Source organism: Astatotilapia calliptera, chromosome 7 (genome assembly GCF_900246225.1).
Source record: "Astatotilapia calliptera chromosome 7, fAstCal1.2, whole genome shotgun sequence".
Taxonomy (NCBI): Eukaryota; Metazoa; Chordata; class Actinopteri; order Cichliformes; family Cichlidae; genus Astatotilapia; species Astatotilapia calliptera.
The window spans coordinates 3,769,004-3,785,951 of NC_039308.1; the positions used below are offsets into that span (position 1 = coordinate 3,769,004).

The window sequence follows — 16,948 nt, forward strand, 5'->3', positions numbered from 1 at the left end:
GTCAGCAGCGACTGCTTCAGCTTCGTCCCGGGCAATGTCGACAGTTCTCAGATCGTCCATGAATGTTCGACGCCATGTGGTCTTTGGTCGGTGTTGTGGCCATTTTTGTTGAATGTTTATAGAATGCAATTTGTATTCATTTTTTGTTTTTTTCCTTGAAGGTGTAAGAATATACTGACCTTAATTTGTAATTAATTTTATTGGATAAGCATTCGAAAAGTGATTGGTTTATTAGTTTATGGACCCTCCCATTAATTAAGAGATTAAGAGCACCCGGGAGGGGTGTGGTAAAGAGGTTTTTTGTTTTGTTTGCCAAATGTCAGATGGGAAGACGGGAGGGTTAAAAAATGATTTTTTTGAACACTTTTGAAATTGTTAAAACAAATTAAGTTAACTTTCGTTTATGTTTAAGTTTAAAGAAGTTATTTGGCTGATTTATGTTTGTATTTTTTTTCACGAAATAAACGGCATATGATTTTTAAACAATGGAGTCAGAAGTGCGTAGCAAAACAAACCTCCCGTTGCCACCCACGGCCTTTCCTCGGATCTTTTTTGTTTGGAAAGTAAAAGGCCGCGACATTTAAGTCAAAAAAAATCATTTTGACTCGCTTGGATGTCAACTTGGAAGATGGGAAAACTTGCAAGAATTGGACTTGGAATGTTTTGGAGGAAGGAAGGTTCAGGGCTGAAGCAATCAGCTTCATGGGCTCATCCGGTTAGAATAAGAAAAGCAGCCATCTAATGCAGAATTATTTTCAGGGTACTCCTTTTATTCTCAAATAAATAAGGCAAAAAAGGAAGGAAACAAAGACACACATGGACTGCCAATGCTGAAAGAAAACAGAGATTTAAGTTACTCAGTACCTTAAACAATACATAAAATAAAAACCCAAACAGAACCTCACCTCAGCTGCCACCCCGTGTGGAAGTGCGGAAAGAGTGAGCCAAAAGTGAATGCAGTCCTTATATACTGTGTGACATATAATGTGTGACAGGTGAGTGCAATCAAGGACAAGCACCACACCCAATCAAAGGTGAGAGAACTAAACAAGGTGCATCTGGTGAAGTGAGTGGGTGTGCTGGGATGTGCTAAAAGGTGGGTCTCTACAACAGCCGCCCCCATATTTCTAGTGAGAAATATGTTGATATGATCAGGATCAGTCTTCGTCAGGAAGCGAGGGCAGGGGGATCAGACAGGAGACAGGGCGGATATAGGTTTTATCCTGTACTAAGACCTCCACAGTTCTGATGTGGTCATCTGGGCTTTTCAGCAAGCGCGTCACTCTTCCTACAGGCCAAAGGGCTCGTGGAAGGTGTGAATCCATAATCATGACGACAGAGTTCAATGTGAGATCTGGTTTTTCCTTCTGCCATTTGGGTCTTCTTTGGAGGGATGGTAGATAGTCTCTTATGAAGTGTCGCCAGAAGTGATCTGCCAATATTTGTGCATGTCGCCATCGTCGTCGGCCTAGGAGGTCAGAATCAGAATAGGATACCAGGGGGAGTGATGAATCATGTCGGCCCATAAGGAGAAGGTTTGGGGTTACGGGGTCAATGTCCGCAATGTCTGAGGATACATAGCCTAGGGGTTTTGAGTTAAGAATGCCTTCAACCTCAATTAGGACTGTTCTTAAGACCTCTTCAGTGACCAGTTGGGCACCAATGGTTCTCTTCAGAGCATTCTTCACAGAACGTATCTCCCTCTACCAGGCTCCGCCGAAATGGGGTGCATGTGGGGGATTGAATTTGAAATGGATTCTTTTAGTCATTAGGACCGGCTGCAGAGTCGGAGCAAGGTTGTTAAAAGCTGCCTGTAGTTCCTTATCTCCTCCTTTGAAGTTAGTTCCTTGATCACATATAATTTCCAGGGGTGTTCCTCGTCGAGAAATGAATCGTTGGAGGGCCATGAGGAAGGAGTCTGTATCCATACTGTTTAGGAGGTCAAGATGTATACACCGAGTGGTGAGACATTTGAATATTATTCCCCACCTTTTCTCCGATCTGCGGCCTGTCTTGACCTTGTATGGTCCAAAGCAGTCTATTCCTGTGGAGTAGAAAGGTGGTTTGAATAACCTAAGACGAGCAGCAGGCAAGTCTGACATTTTTGGAATGATGGGCTGTGCTCTCCATTTCTGACATGCGACGCAGCTATACCGATGCCTGCGTACGGCTTCCCTTCCTCTGAGAATCCAGAATTTCCGACGTAGTTCAGCAAAAAGTCTTTCTGAACCAGCATGATGCAGTTTGTCATCATAATTTTGTATGATCAGTTTGGTCACTGGATGAGCAGGATCAAGTACTATTGGGTGAATGACATTCAATTCCAAGTCTGGGCTTTGCCGTAATCGGCCTCCTACATGGATAAGTCCAGAATTCCTGCACAACACTGGTGACAAACACAATAGACGGCTGTCGGATGAGAGGGGTTTGTCTGACTGTAAACGGGCTAAGTCTTCACCGAAACTGTCCAGTTGTGCCTGACGAAGGATTTCTTGTTCTGCTGTTTGATAATCAGCTGCAGAAGGAATGTTACCCTTTTGGTTGGAGAGTGAATGAGCCGTGAAATCCAATAGCTCTTGATACGTTCTGAAGCTGGTTGTGTATGTATGGGAGGGTATACTGACAATACCAAAGAAGTAGGATTTCTTTAACTCAGTCTGATCATCATCAGGATGAAGATCTGTAACTGTGGGCCAGTTATTTGGAGGTTCATGCAGAAACGAGGGACCCTCAGTCCACCTGTTTGGGCTAAGGAACTCTTTCAGGGATTTACCTCTCGTAACATCATCAGCAGGATTTGTGGCTGAATTGATGTATCTCCAGTCTTGACTGTTTGTGAGGTTTTGAATTTCTGAGACTCTGGCTCCTACGAATACCTTGAAACGGCAGGAATCTGACTGAAGCCAGTGAAGTACAGTTGTCGAGTCAGACCAAAGGGTGGTAGTCCTGACTGGTAAGGTGAGTTCTGTTTGTATGAGCTCACTGAGGCGTGCGCCTAGTAGGGCTGCGCATAGCTCCAGTCTGGGTATTGTTAAATGCCGTTTAGGAGCAACACATGAGCGAGCTAACAAGAAACTCAGTTCTACATGGCCTTCAAGATCATCTGATCTCAAATATGCGACAGCACCATATGCTCGCTCTGAAGCGTCACAGAAGATATGAATGTCTCGAACTGTGGTAGAAACATCCATTTCCTTAGAAGTATAGCAACGTGGGATGGCAATTTGTGGGAGATAACAAAGTTCTTCTTCCCAGGACTTCCATGCCTCTAAGAGGTCGTGTGGAAGGGAAGGGTCGTCCCAATCTCTCTCTTTTCTCCATAGCTCTTGCACCAAGGTTTTGGCGCGTGTTGTGAATGGGAGTAAGTAGCCTAATGGGTCATACAGACGAGCAAGTACTGCATAGATACGACGCATTGTGGTGGGGTGTGAGGCTAGAGTTCTGTATTTATAGGCAAACAAATCAGTCTCACAATTCCACAATAATCCTAATGTGCGTTCATGTGGGCCAGATGGCTTGTCTTCAGTCAGGCAAAGTTCATTACTTGCCGTTCTTACCTCAGATGGTAGATGGCTAATCACAACAGGATTATTGCTGGCCCACTGGCGAAGGTCGAAGCCTCCTTCTGATAGATGGTTTCTTAATTTGTCTAGGAGTGTTCGAGCTAACTCTGCTGATGGAAAACTCTGCAAGCAGTTATCAACATAGAAACACTGCATTACTGAAGACTGCACATCTTTGTCAGATTGATATTCCTTCACATGTTTCTGCAGTGCATAGATTGCACAACAAGGGCTGCAGGTCGTGCCAAAGGGGAGTACCTGCCACTCATACACTGAAGGGGGAGCTGCTTTGTTCATGTCACGCCACAGGAATCGGAGGAGTGGTTTATCAGGAGGCAGAAGATGGACTTGGTGAAACATGCCTTTGATGTCGCCACTTATTGCCACTGAATGTTGCCTAAAACGCAACAAAACACCGAGAAGTGTTGGGCCTAGGCTTGGTCCTGGCAATAGGTACTTATTGAGACACTGACCTTGAAATGTGAAAGCAGTCAAAGACTATGCGATCTTTATTGTTGTGACTTGTCATATGATGAGGAATATACCAGGTTTCTTTGCTATTGTGCATCTCCTCCGGGCTAAGTTTGACTACATAGCCTGCTTGCTCCAATTTCAAAATCTGATCCTTGTAAGACCTGGCTTTGTCAGGATCTTTAGCTAACCGAGCCTCAGTGTTGCGGAGTCTAGACATGACTACATTTGGAGGGACATTCAAAGGAGGAAAGTTTGCCATCCGAAGAAGAGGAGTGGCGTAGCGATTAACACCATTGATCTCAACCCTTTTTGTGGCCTGTTCAAGGAGTTCCAGTGCCAGTTGATCTTGCTTTGATCGGATCACAGATTTCTCACTGTATTCAGGTAAAGTGTCTAGTTGCCATAGCTTCTCAACATGATAACGCAGTACATCTGCAGATGAACTGAGAGATGTAAACAAACACTGCACATGCTCTGTACTGCTCTGGGGCTGAAAATCTGTGATCGGACCTTGAAGTGTCCATCCTAATTGGGTTTTAACTCCTGCAGGAGACCCATATGGTCCCTGTCTCAATGGAGCAGTAGGCGTGATGAGGTGAGTATGATCTGAGCCTATGAGCAGGAGTGGCGCTGCTTTATTAATAATGGGTAATGGGATACCTTGAAGATGCTTGTATCTCCGTTGGAGAGATGATACAGGGTAGGTGTGGTCTGAAAGTGCTAGGTGATTTGCAGTGAAGGCATTAGTAATTGTGTAGGTTTTCTCTGGGTGTGCGATGGGTGAGATTTTGAAACTTACGGAAGAACCATGAATAGTTTCAACTTCTTGACGGACCGTTCTAAGTGATAATCTCTCTGCTTCCCCAGTTAGGTTGAGATGCTGTGCAGCTGATGTCAGAAGAATGGTACGCTGGGAGCCATCGTCAAGTACTGCATATGTTTCAAGGGTTCTTTTGCCATTTCGCAGGAGCACTTTCACGACCTTTAAAAGGACACTAGGACAATCACTAGGTCTATCAAAGTATAGCGTCCTCACTACAGGATGAGTGTCAGTTTTAGATCTCTTATTTACATCGCATAGGATCTGGAGATGTAGTCCCATACAGGTGGCACATGCTTTCTTCAGGTCACACTTTGGGGCCTGATGATTCCTAGCACAACGCCAACACCGTTTGTTTACTTTTATCCAGTTTGTTTTCTCATCCTTTGTCTTCTGAATAAACCCAGGACACTTACTAATGTGATGTTCTGGTGAGCAGCAATATGCACATGTAGCCTTAGTTGTCATGATCGGCTGTGTTGCATGTACAGAATCATCAGATGTATTTGCTTCATGTAATATTGTTGTAAGAGGAGAAGCGTACTTACGGGCAGGTCGTGTCTGGTTGAAGGATGGAACAGGACTGGCCTTCTTTGGTTGACACCTGCATTCCATTTGCAACCAGGATGAGAACAAAGGCAAGGTATACGTCATTTCTCCCTGTTCCCTGTAAACATGCCGTTTGAAGCGACTGAAATGCTCTGCAGGCAACTTCACTAACAAGCTATCGACATGGGAGCCACAGTCTAGTTCTGCACGTCCTTGTTCTCCCATAGTGCTAAGCAACCCAACTAAAGCCTGTACTCGAAGAGCAAAATTATCAAGGCTCTGACCATCACCTGCTCTGATAGGAGGCAGTTCCAGTATATTCTTTAGCTCTTTCAATGCCAGCTGTCTTGGTTGCCCATAACGCTCATCAAGGGCTTTGATGGCTTGAGTGTATGGGTCAGGAGCGTAGGAAAAGGCAAGAGCTAATCGTTTAGCTTGGTCTACTTTGAGGTGATCAAGAAGGACATGATATTTGAAGTGCTCTGTCTCATGAGGATCAAGAAGGTTTGTAAGGGCCATCCGTAACATCCTGTATTGCATTTCGTCTTCTCTACTAAGGTCTGGAAATGAAGGACCTTCAAGCTTATATACATGTGTTCTCGTGCTAGAGGAGTGACCCGAGCTAGCAGTACCAGATATCAAAGGTTTCTGTTCATATGAGGTATTGGATGTAGCTGGTTGCTGCTCTAGAGGAGGGCAATGCTTGTGGTCAGATATGCGAATGAGAGGTTGAACAGGGTCTTCAGCTAAAGGAACAGCAGGTTGAACACATGAGATCTGGTCGGGATCCTGCCGTGATAAGGCCAGGAAATCAAAGGGAGTCTCATCTTCTGTAGCAAGGACTGGTCTAGGCAAACCAGTTGAAGGGATAGCAGCATCTAGTATTGTTGAATTAGGTAAAGGAGGGCTGGCAGCTGTAACTAAGCCAGACTGACGGCTAATCTGCGGGGGCTGGAAGGGTGATTGACAGGTTACTGTATCAATCACTGGGAGCTGCTCATGTTGTTGATGTGTTTGAGGACTGGCTCGTAAACTGCATACAGAAGCTTTTATTCCATCAGATGAGACTGTGCGAATTGAAGATCTGGAGCTACGAGAATGGGAAGGAGATGATTGAACCATAAATTGCTTAATCTCCCTCATGGTCGTTAGGAGTTCCCTCATGACCTCATCTTGGGTGGTGGGTAAAGGAACAAGGGATGTCTCTGGTGGTCTTTCTGACTCTCCGACAGGATCCTGCAGCCCATGTGTGTCTTTATCACTGTGCTGGCATTCAGTTTGGCTCTCTGTCTCACATGTAGCTCTTCTAGCTCCAGGGTACTGAACTTCATACTGTTGCAGGTAGGCAGGAGGTCTACTATCACGACTGGATCTTCTAGATGGCTGCTGTGTATCCATGATGCTAATACCTCTCCGGCTCGGAGGACCATGTTTTGGAGGAAGGAAGGTTCAGGGCTGAAGCAATCAGCTTCATGGGCTCATCCGGTTAGAATAAGAAAAGCAGCCATCTAATGCAGAATTATTTTCAGGGTACTCCTTTTATTCTCAAATAAATAAGGCAAAAAAGGAAGGAAACAAAGACACACATGGACTGCCAATGCTGAAAGAAAACAGATTTAAGTTACTCAGTACCTTAAACAATACATAAAATAAAAACCCAAACAGAACCTCACCTCAGCTGCCGCCCCGTGTGGAAGTGCAGAAAGAGTGAGCCAAAAGTGAATGCAGTCCTTATATACTGTGTGACATATAATGTGTGACAGGTGAGTGCAATCAAGGACAAGCACCACACCCAATCAAAGGTGAGAGAACTAAACAAGGTGCATCTGGTGAAGTGAGTGGGTGTGCTGGGATGTGCTAAAAGGTGGGTCTCTACAACATGGAAGATTGGATCTTCGCAGAATGGACTGAAAAAAAATGACGCAAAGTTCGTGAGTAAATGCGAAACTTTGTTTGGATCAACCGAGATGCTGAGCTGCAACATGAAACATTTGTATTAAACAATTATCTTTTGGACCTTGTGAAACGAATTTTCTGGTTAAAATGGAGGAACAAGAAAGAGAGCTTTTTAATTTAATTAAAAAACGCAGAGCGAAGCTTGGCGTTCTGACAAGAAAACGAAATGACATTAATGCTCTCATTGATGCTGGAGAATCAAAAGCCTCCATAGATGAACACATGAGAACATTTAATGATTATTTGGGAGAGTTTGTGGACTTACAGACTTCAGTTCAAAAATTGCTGAACGATGATGAAAAAGAAACAGATCACAGCGATTGGTATGAACCTAAGCTGATCAGTTTTAAAGACTTTCTGCATGAAATCGACACTTGGATAAATGCAGACCCTGATCCACAAAAGGATGAAGTTGTAGCCTCTAATGTTGGATCAAAGGTAGCATCTCATGACAGTGACATTGCGCCGCATGATAGTGTCTCACAAGTAGCGCAAGAAGCGAGCGACATGATTTCTGAACGAGTTGCTAAACCTGGCAGCAAGGGCTCTAGTAAAGCGCCCAGTAATGTTACTGCAGCCTTAAGTTTAAGGAGTAAAAGCTCGCGTGCGGCTTCAATTGCGCTGATGGAAGCGGAAGTGGAAAGAGCCGCTTTAAAAGCGGAGGTGGACGCACTGCAAGAAAAACATGCACTCGAACTGGAAGAAGTTCAATTAAAAGCAATAAAAGAAGCATTGGCTCTAAGAACTAAGTTGATTAAGGCTGATGCAAAAAGGCAAATTCTCACCTCTGCTCAGGATCGGCAGAGCCTTGCATCCAGGGCTGAGGTTGAATCAGAACGCGGGATTACAGCGCCTTCTGGAACATCTACTGAATTCATACCTGCTGCTACAGCTCGAAAGGCACCAAGACCAAAGAAAACCCCTTTAGTTCATTCTCCTTTGCCAATGCCCCTAGAGTCACATGCGCCTGCTGGGGTCAAACCAGAAGGGGAGAGCCCAAGGCCAATCTCTTCACAGGTTGATATTCACAGCAGTGCCCTAATAGAGATTATGACAAAGCAAAATGAAATTACCCAGATGCTTGTAAACCAAAAGAGGTTGTCACTGCTTCCAGCTATGGACATTCCTGTTTTTGGTGGTGATCCTTTACGTTTTAGATCCTTTCTTAAGGCTTTTGAACAAGGAATAGAGACTAAAACTGATAATATGCAGGATAGGCTTTATTATTTAGAACAGTTTATTACAGGACAGCCCAGAATTTTAGTGAGAAGTTGTATGCACATGAGTCCACAGACAGCTTACGTTGAGGCAAAAAGGCAGCTTGAGTGGAACTTTGGTAACAGAGCAAAGATAACGTCTGCATTTATAGACAAGGCTCTTAACTGGTCAGTTTTAAAGTCTGACGATGCTTCAGCATTACGTGCTTACACATTCTTTCTAAGAAGCTGCTTCAACACAATGGATGAAGCTGTGTTTCTTGATGAGCTGGAAAATTCAACCAATATGAGGATTCTTGTTTCAAAGTTGCCTTTTAGACTTCGTGATAAATGGCGACTAATAATCGTTGATATAACAGAAACGTGCGATCGCAGAGCAGGGTTTAAAGATCTTCTTGATTTTCTTGAAAAGCAAACAAGAGCTGCATTAGATCCTGTTTTTGGAGAGAGTCAAAACACAAAAGAAAAGATAGCTTCAAAACCATCAAAGACACCGCTTAAAACTAAAAGCAGTAGCTTTGCTACTTCTGTAGCTGTAGTTTCAGAACAGATCAATGACAAACTCAAACCGGAACGGATTCAGATAAGCCATGAAGATAAAGGGTTAGACCAAACTCGGTGCTTGTTTTGTGACCAAACTCATTTTTTGGACGTATGTGACTTATTCAAACTAAAAGCCAACAAAGAAAAGGTGACATTCCTTAAGAGTAAAGGTTTATGCTTTGGTTGCTTACAGAGAGGCCACATGAGTAAAACTTGTCCACATCGTTTGACGTGCCACACCTGTAACAAAAATCACCCTACTGTTCTCCACATATACTCAAATGAACGGCAGTGGCAAGCAGCTAAAGTTGAATGCAAGGAATCATCAGTCTCAAATGCTCTTGTTTCTTTGAACTTTGGTAGCCATACTGGGGCCGGGGCTAATGAATGTGCCTTGCCAGTTGTTCCAGTAAAAGTGAAGTTGGAAAATGGGACGAAGGTTGTGGAGACGTACGCCTTTCTTGATCCCGGCAGCTCTGCAACCTTTTGCACTGAGGCGTTGATGATGCAGTTAAATGCATCTGGAAAAAAAGTGGAAATCATGTTAAAGACTATGGGTCAGGAAAGGCCAGTAAGTAGCTATAAACTTTTTGGTATGGAAGTAGCTGCTTTGAAACAGAATGAGTATTTGAGGTTGCCTGATGTGTACACTCAAAAGTTTATTCCTGTCACTAAAGAAAATATCCCTAAAGAAGAAAACTTAAGAAAATGGCCTTACTTAAAGGAGGTTAAGTTGACACCGATAAATGCTGGCATTGGGCTGCTTATTGGTGTAAATTCTCCCAAAGCGCTGGAACCTTGGAGAATCATTAACAGTGAGGGTAATGGACCCTATGCTGTGCTAACTCGTCTCGGTTGGGTTGTCAATGGGCCACTCAATCAGGGTAGTGAAAAGGATGAGCATGATGCTAGTTTTGTCCAGGTAAACCGCATTTCTATAAGTAGTTTAGAGGAAATGCTGGTTAAGCAGTATAATCAAGATTTTGTGGAGAACCAGTGTAATGAGCGTGCAGAAATGTCTGTAGAAGATAAACAGTTCATGAACATAATGTTAGAGTCAGCTGTACTTAAGGATGGCCATTATTACTTGAAATTACCCTTTCGTAAACCTGAAGTAAGAATGCCAAACAACAAACAGGTGGCTCAGCAGAGGGCGCAATATCTGCTAAAACGGTTTCAGAAGGATCAGTTATTCTTTGAAGAATACAAAGAATTCATGCACAATGTTAGTATGGAGGGACATTCAGAAATCATACCACAAGAACAGTTGAAGAATGAGTAAGGAAAGGTGTGGTATATACCTCATCATGGGGTCTACCACCCCCGCAAGAAAACACTGCGTGTTGTGTATGATTGTGCTTCAACATTTTCTGGAACATCACTGAACAAAGAGCTATTACAAGGCCCAGATCTGACTAGCACTTTATTAGGTGTGCTGATTCGCTTTCGGCAGGGTCCAATAGCACTTATGACAGACATTAAAGGGATGTTTCATCAGGTCAGAGTAGCTGAGGAACACGTAAACTTTTTGCGTTTTCTCTGGTGGCCCGATGGTGACATCACAAAACAGCTGGTGGAACATAGAATGCTAGTCCACATTTTTGGTGCAGTATCCTCCCCCAGCTGTGCCACCTATGCACTACTAAAGACTGCTAATGACAACCAACATCTGTACCCAGAGGAGGTTATACATACAATCAGGCATAGTTTTTATGTAGATGACTGTCTTAAATCTGCTCAGTCTGTTGAGCAGGCCATCTCACTTTATCAGCAGCTTACTGAGGTGTGTGCCAAGGGGGGATTTAAGCTCAATAAGTGGGTATGTAGTGATCGCTCTGTCCTCTGTCAGATCCCGGAAGAAAATAGAGCCACAGGTGTAAAGATGCTGGACCTTAGTCGGGATCAGCTACCCACAGAAAGAGCTCTCGGTGTGCAATGGGATATTGAACGTGATGTTTTCACATTCAGTATTGTGAACAAGAACAAACCACTTACAAGACGTGGTATTCTGTCCAATGTCAGCTCCATTTATGACCCTTTGGGTTTCTTAGCTCCAGTCATTCTGCCTGCAAAACAAATTCTGCAACATCTATGTAAACTGAGGTTTGGCTGGGATGAGACAATACCAGCAGAAATGTCACAAACTTGGCAAAAATGGGTTGAGGATTTAGTTCTTCTTAACAAGTTTAGTATTAGTAGATGTGTCACACCCAAAGGATTTGGGGAGATAGAAAGTGCACAGCTGCATCACTTTTGTGATGCCAGTGAAACTGGGTATGGTGCTGTATCATATCTTAGGCTATCTAATGGCAAGCAGGAAGTGTGTGTTTCCTTTATTATTGGTAAAGCAAGGGTGGCGCCGTTAAAACAAGTCACCATCCCACGTCTTGAGCTGGCTGCTGCAGTTTTAGCTGTGCGCTTAGACAAAATGCTATCAGTTGAACTTAATCTTAATCTGAGTGAGTCAGTCTTTTGGTCTGACAGCACAACTGTGCTACAGTACATTGCAAACACAACCACACGGTTCAAAACGTATGTAGCTAATAGAGTTTCCACCATTCATGCTTTGACAAAAGTTGAGCAGTGGAGGTACATCAGTTCAAAGCTGAATCCAGCTGATGCAGCCACAAGAGGAATGACAGTTGGCTGTTTCCTGAAATCAGCCACCTGGATCAGTGGTCCAGAATTTCTCAGTAAACCTGTTGGTCACTGGCCCGTAGGCATGAATTGTGTATCTGTCCATTTGGAAGCTGACCCAGAAATAAAAGGGGAGGGCCTGATGTGTGCGGCTGTGCTGAAAGAAGATGTGTGTCCCACTACTAAGCTGCTGTTGTACTTCTCCAGCTGGACAAAATTAAAAAGGTGTGTGGCATGGATCCTGAAAGTAAAAGAAAAACTTAAACTGCAAACAAGGAAAAGACAGAAGTTGCTGGGCACGCACTGTGGAAGTCAAATATGTGTTAAGCAAGAGGATAAATGGAACACTCTGCTCAAAACTGAGGATTTGTCCAAGGCTGAGGAAGCTATAGTGAGCTTTGTGCAGAGAAAACATTTTGCTGATGAAATGACTGCCCTAAACTCTGGCACTGTAAGGAAGTCAAGTCATCTGTATAAGCTTGATCCTGTAGTTGCTAATGGTGTCTTGAGAGTGGGTGGAAGACTGAGCAAAGCGGATTTACCTGAGGAAACAAAACATCCTGCAATTTTGCCAAAAGAAAGCAATGTTTCAAAGCTTATTCTTCAGCATATTCACGAAAAGATTGGTCACAGAGGAAGAAATCACATGCTTTCAACCCTTCGCCGTCAATACTGGAGCCCTCATGCTAATTCAGCAGCTAGAAAATTAATCAAAGACTGTATAGTGTGTCAAAGACAACGGCAAAAGCCAGGTGAGCAGAAAATGTCGGATCTTCCTATTGACAGAATCTCAGCTGATCTTCCACCATTTACTTATGTTGGTGTTGATTATTTTGGACCAATAGAAGTAAAGAGAGGCAGGAGTCTTGTTAAGAGATATGGAGTTCTCTTCACATGCCTAACCTGTCGTGCAGTCCACCTTGAGGTGGCACATTCTCTTGATACAGGCTCCTGCATTAATGCCATCAGGAGATTCATCTGCCGCAGAGGACAGGTCAAAGAAATCCGGTCAGACAATGGAACCAACTTTGTCAGCTCAAATCGTGAGTTAAAACAAGCTATGTTAGAGCTAAACCAAAGTAAAATCCAAAAAGGTTTAGCACAGGATGGCATAAAGTGGACCTTTAACCCGCCCTATGGGGCCCATCATGGTGGAGTATGGGAGCGCTTGGTGCAAGAAATAAAGAGAATATTATACTCTATCACAAACCAGCAAGTACTAGATGATGAAACCTTGCATACAGTTTTTTGTGAAGTGGAGGCTATACTGAATGACCGCCCAATCACACCTTCTTCTGACGATCCTAATGATGTAGAAGCTCTTACTCCAAATCACTTGCTCCAGTTAAAAGGCAAACCTGTGCTGCCACCAGGTTTATTTAAAAAAGAGGATCTGTATCTGCGAAGACGATGGAAACAAGCCCAGTATATTGCGGATCTATTCTGGAAAAGGTGGGTGAAAGAATACCTTCCTATGTTGCAGGAACGACAGAAATGGAACAAGATTCATAGGAACTTTTGCATTGGTGATGTTGTGCTTGTTGTTGATGGAGCTGCACCAAGAAATTCTTGGCCCATTGGCCGCATCACTGAAACCATGGCCGATGCACACGGAGTAGTTCGCCGTGTTAGAGTTAAGACACGAACAAATGAGCTGGAGAGGCCAATCAACAAAATATGTCTCCTGGTGGAGGCCATCTAGAGGAAACAATGAATGTTTGCCTCCAACTGAGCCAAGTTCTGGAACCTCTGGCTCTACATTTACACTGACACTCACTTTGCCCTACACTCCATTATACAACATACACCTTTTTTGAATACACACAAAGCAAACAACATGAACATCGGCCTTGCTTTCGCTTGCCAGTGCGTGGACGGCACTGGCAAGAACTCTGCCATTGCCGGTGTTGTGCCAAAAAGTGATTCCCTGCCAGAAACTGATTGCCGTCCGCGGGAGCGCGCAGCTGCTTAAAGCTGCAGCGCCCGGATTACTTGCGTTGCCAGCTACTTCCGTGCAACTGATATAACGTGGGGGGAAAAAACCCAAACACATTTATGTCTTTGTTATTAGGCAAAGGTATGCATTTATGGAGCTTTAACGTTTCTTGTAACCGAATTATGAAGCTTATCAGAAGGTTGCTTTCAGTGTGTAGCGCAGTCACGAATGACTACACGCATCACGATGGAATAATTAATGCCTACAGGTTTAGTATGTCTACTCTCGTTGTTCATATTTGTTATAAGACTGTCGAATAGTAGTTAAAACAATAAAGACCTATTGTGCCAGTATCACCATGATTCTTTCTTGTTTGTTCAGAATAACGACTGAGAACATGGCATTTTAGCGCTACCAAAAAGTGATTGTGGCCTATAACTTGTCACTGAAACAATATTTCTGCTTCAAACTTGTTGGATATATTCCAGAAGGGTTACATGTGATATATTATATCCCAAAAACTCTCCAAGAACTGCTGAATAACTTGTACAGGAACAATAAAACTGATAATATGCCATTTTCAAGCTGCCAAAAAGTGATTGTGGACTATAACTTGTCACTGAAACAATATTTCTGCTTCAAACTTGTTGGGTATCATCCAAAAGGATGATATGTGGCACATCATATCCCAAACAGCCTCTAAGAAATGCTGAATAACTTTTAAAGGATCATTAATACCCATAATATGCCATTTTCAGCCTGCCAAAAAGTGATTGCCACCTATATCTTGTCACTGAAACAATGTTTCTGCTTCAAAATTTTTGGATATCATCCAGAAGGGTTACATGTGACATATTATATCCCAAACACTCTCCAAGAACTGCTGAATAACTTTTAAAGGAACATTAACATTGATAATATGCCATTTTCAAGCTGCCAAAAAGTGATTGTGGACTATAACTTGTCACTGAAACAATATTTCTGCTTCAAACTTTTAACAAAATATTCGTGTTACCTTGTTTTGTCTAATTCATACTGGCTGCAAGATTTACCCACGGTGGTACCACAGGAGCTGTGCCAAGAAGCCCCGCAAGACCAAAAAAAACCCCATTTGTTTGTGAAGCATGCTGGTCAGAGGGTCGCTGTCAATGTTTCAATGTTTTTGAAATGTTTCTTGTTTTGTATCGTCGTCTCCTATAATATTTATTGGTTGTTTATTAATTCATTAATTTATGTTCGTGTTGCTGTGTGTGTTTCTCTGTGTTGTTCACAACATTAGAGTTCAGCTTTGATTGCAATTTGTTTGTAGGATGATTCAATTATTTTGTGTTTCCTAACATGTTAGCATAGTTACTGTATGCAAAGAATTAATATATATGTTGTTCCATGGTTTACTGGTGTTGAGCTTCCGCTATACCCCCTATTTCTGGTCTATTTGTTAGTTTATTTTAACTGGTGGTTTCTTCTTTAATTAGATGTAATTATTTGTTTTTGGTTTTCGTTTCAATTAATAAGTGCTGTATTGGAATGACATTTTTATTACCGTTTATTTTCTCTTTCCTATTACTTGGTGTTCCTAATGTGTTTAAGCAGATCTCCTCCCACCTGTTTCCATTTGGCCATTATCCTTTTTTTGTATTATTTTTGAATTACAACATTTTTGAAATTTGACATTTTATGCACAGGTTGAAAATGACATATTATCGGTATTAATGTTCTTTTAAAAGTTATTCAGCAGCTCTTGGAGAGTTTTTGGGATATAATATATCACATGTAACCCTTCTGGATGATATCCAACAAGTTTGAAGCAGTGACAAGTTATAGGCCACAATCACTTTTTGGTAGCGCTAAAATGCCATGTTCTCAGTCGTTATTCTGAATAAACAAGAAAGAATCATGGTGATACTGGCACAATAGGTCTTTATTGTTTTAACTACTATTCGACAGTCTTATAACAAATATGAACAACGAGAGTAGACATACTAAACCTGTAGGCATTAATTATTCCATCGTGATGCGTGTAGTCATTCGTGACTGCGCTACCCACTGAAAGCAACCTTCTGATAAGCGTCATAATTCGGTTACAAGAAACGTTAAAGCTCCATAAATGCATATCTTTGCCTAATAACAAAGGCATAAATGTGTTTGGGTGTTTTTTTTTTCCCCCCCACGTTATATCAGTTGCACGGAAGTAGCTGGCAACGCTTTAAGCAGCTGCGCGCGCTCCCGCGGATGGCAATCAGTTTCTGGCAGACAAGGAGGGTTGGGCGTGGGGCTAGCAACCCCACCCTTTAAAAACTCCAACTGCTACGGAAACAGCAAGTGAATCTCATTATCGACTGAATCAGGGCGAAGATGATCGGCAACCCTTAATGACGGCAGTGGAGAAAAGCCCTCGGGTCGTCCACTGCCCGACGCGTCGACCAATTTTCGACCCAAAAGAAACTACTCGTTATGGAATATGGAATGTACGGACTCTGTACCAAACAGGTAAATTGGCCCAGCTTCTATATGAATTTGGGCAAAAGATGACAGTCAATAAAAATCTAAATGATAATTTCTTAATACAATGATCCAAAAATGAAGGATTAAACAGTCCAGTGTCCCACTTGAGTACAAAATAAAACACACAGTCCAAGGCCAGAGCCAGCTATCCCACAAGCCAGTTGCACTTCACATGTCGACCACTTTAACAGGAATCAGCAGTTGTCTTCCAGGACCCACCACCCTGTAAGTAGAAGGCCAGTAATCACTCCGGCCTCAGCAACTCAACTCTGCCTTTAGGCTGCAGCATGTAGTAGGATAACAGAGTAACAAACTATCCATCATAAACATATCAGGTCATCCTAGATTTGGTCATATTACATACCTGCACAGAGAGACAAAATATCACAGCAGTGTTTGTAGTGTGGGCTATAAGTAGATTAGAATATCAGTGTAATCAAATACACTTTACTTCAGTTGGTCCAACCTCATCACAGCAAATGTGTCACACAAAACCACTGCCAAACCAGTACAACTTCACACAATAAACATGGAGATGAATTAACACAGGCAACACTAGTCCACCATGTTACACTTACCATGCACTGGCCATTTCCTCCTGTGCACTATAAAGCAGCTGTTAGTATGCTTTAGCTCTCCATTTAGAGTGTTGGATGATGATGTTGAACAGCTTTAAGCTCAACCCCCAAAAGGTTGATTCTGTTCATCTGGTCGTAATGTTTTCAGTGGGAGAAACGTTTCGTCACTC

At 42.8% G+C, this 16,948-nt stretch overlaps 1 protein-coding gene across 1 annotated transcript; it reads right to left on the bottom strand.

The window, feature by feature from the left end:
- Window positions 1-1,408: 1,408 nt before the first annotated feature.
- On the bottom strand, window positions 1,409-7,095 carry LOC113027212 (uncharacterized). The gene is made up of 4 exons (XM_026176834.1): window positions 7,080-7,095; window positions 4,837-7,006; window positions 2,877-3,686; window positions 1,409-1,468 (listed from the first exon to the last, which is right to left on the bottom strand). Exons 2-4 carry the CDS (start codon window positions 6,802-6,804, stop codon window positions 1,409-1,411), a joined length of 2,838 nt encoding a protein of 945 aa, XP_026032619.1. The 5' UTR covers window positions 6,805-7,006; window positions 7,080-7,095.
- Between the last annotated feature and the right edge of the window lie 9,853 nt (window positions 7,096-16,948).

Coding starts and splice junctions, on each gene's coding strand:
- LOC113027212 (XM_026176834.1), bottom strand. CDS start 6,804: ATGGATACACAGCAGCCATCTAGAAGATCCAGTCGTGATAGTAGACCT. Junction 3,687..4,836: donor AAACTATTCATGGTTCTTCC/GTAAGTTTCAAA, acceptor AACTGCTTGCAG/AGTTTTCCATCAGCAGAGTT. Junction 1,469..2,876: donor CAGATTCCTGCCGTTTCAAG/GTATTCGTAGGA, acceptor CTGACCTCCTAG/GCCGACGACGATGGCGACAT.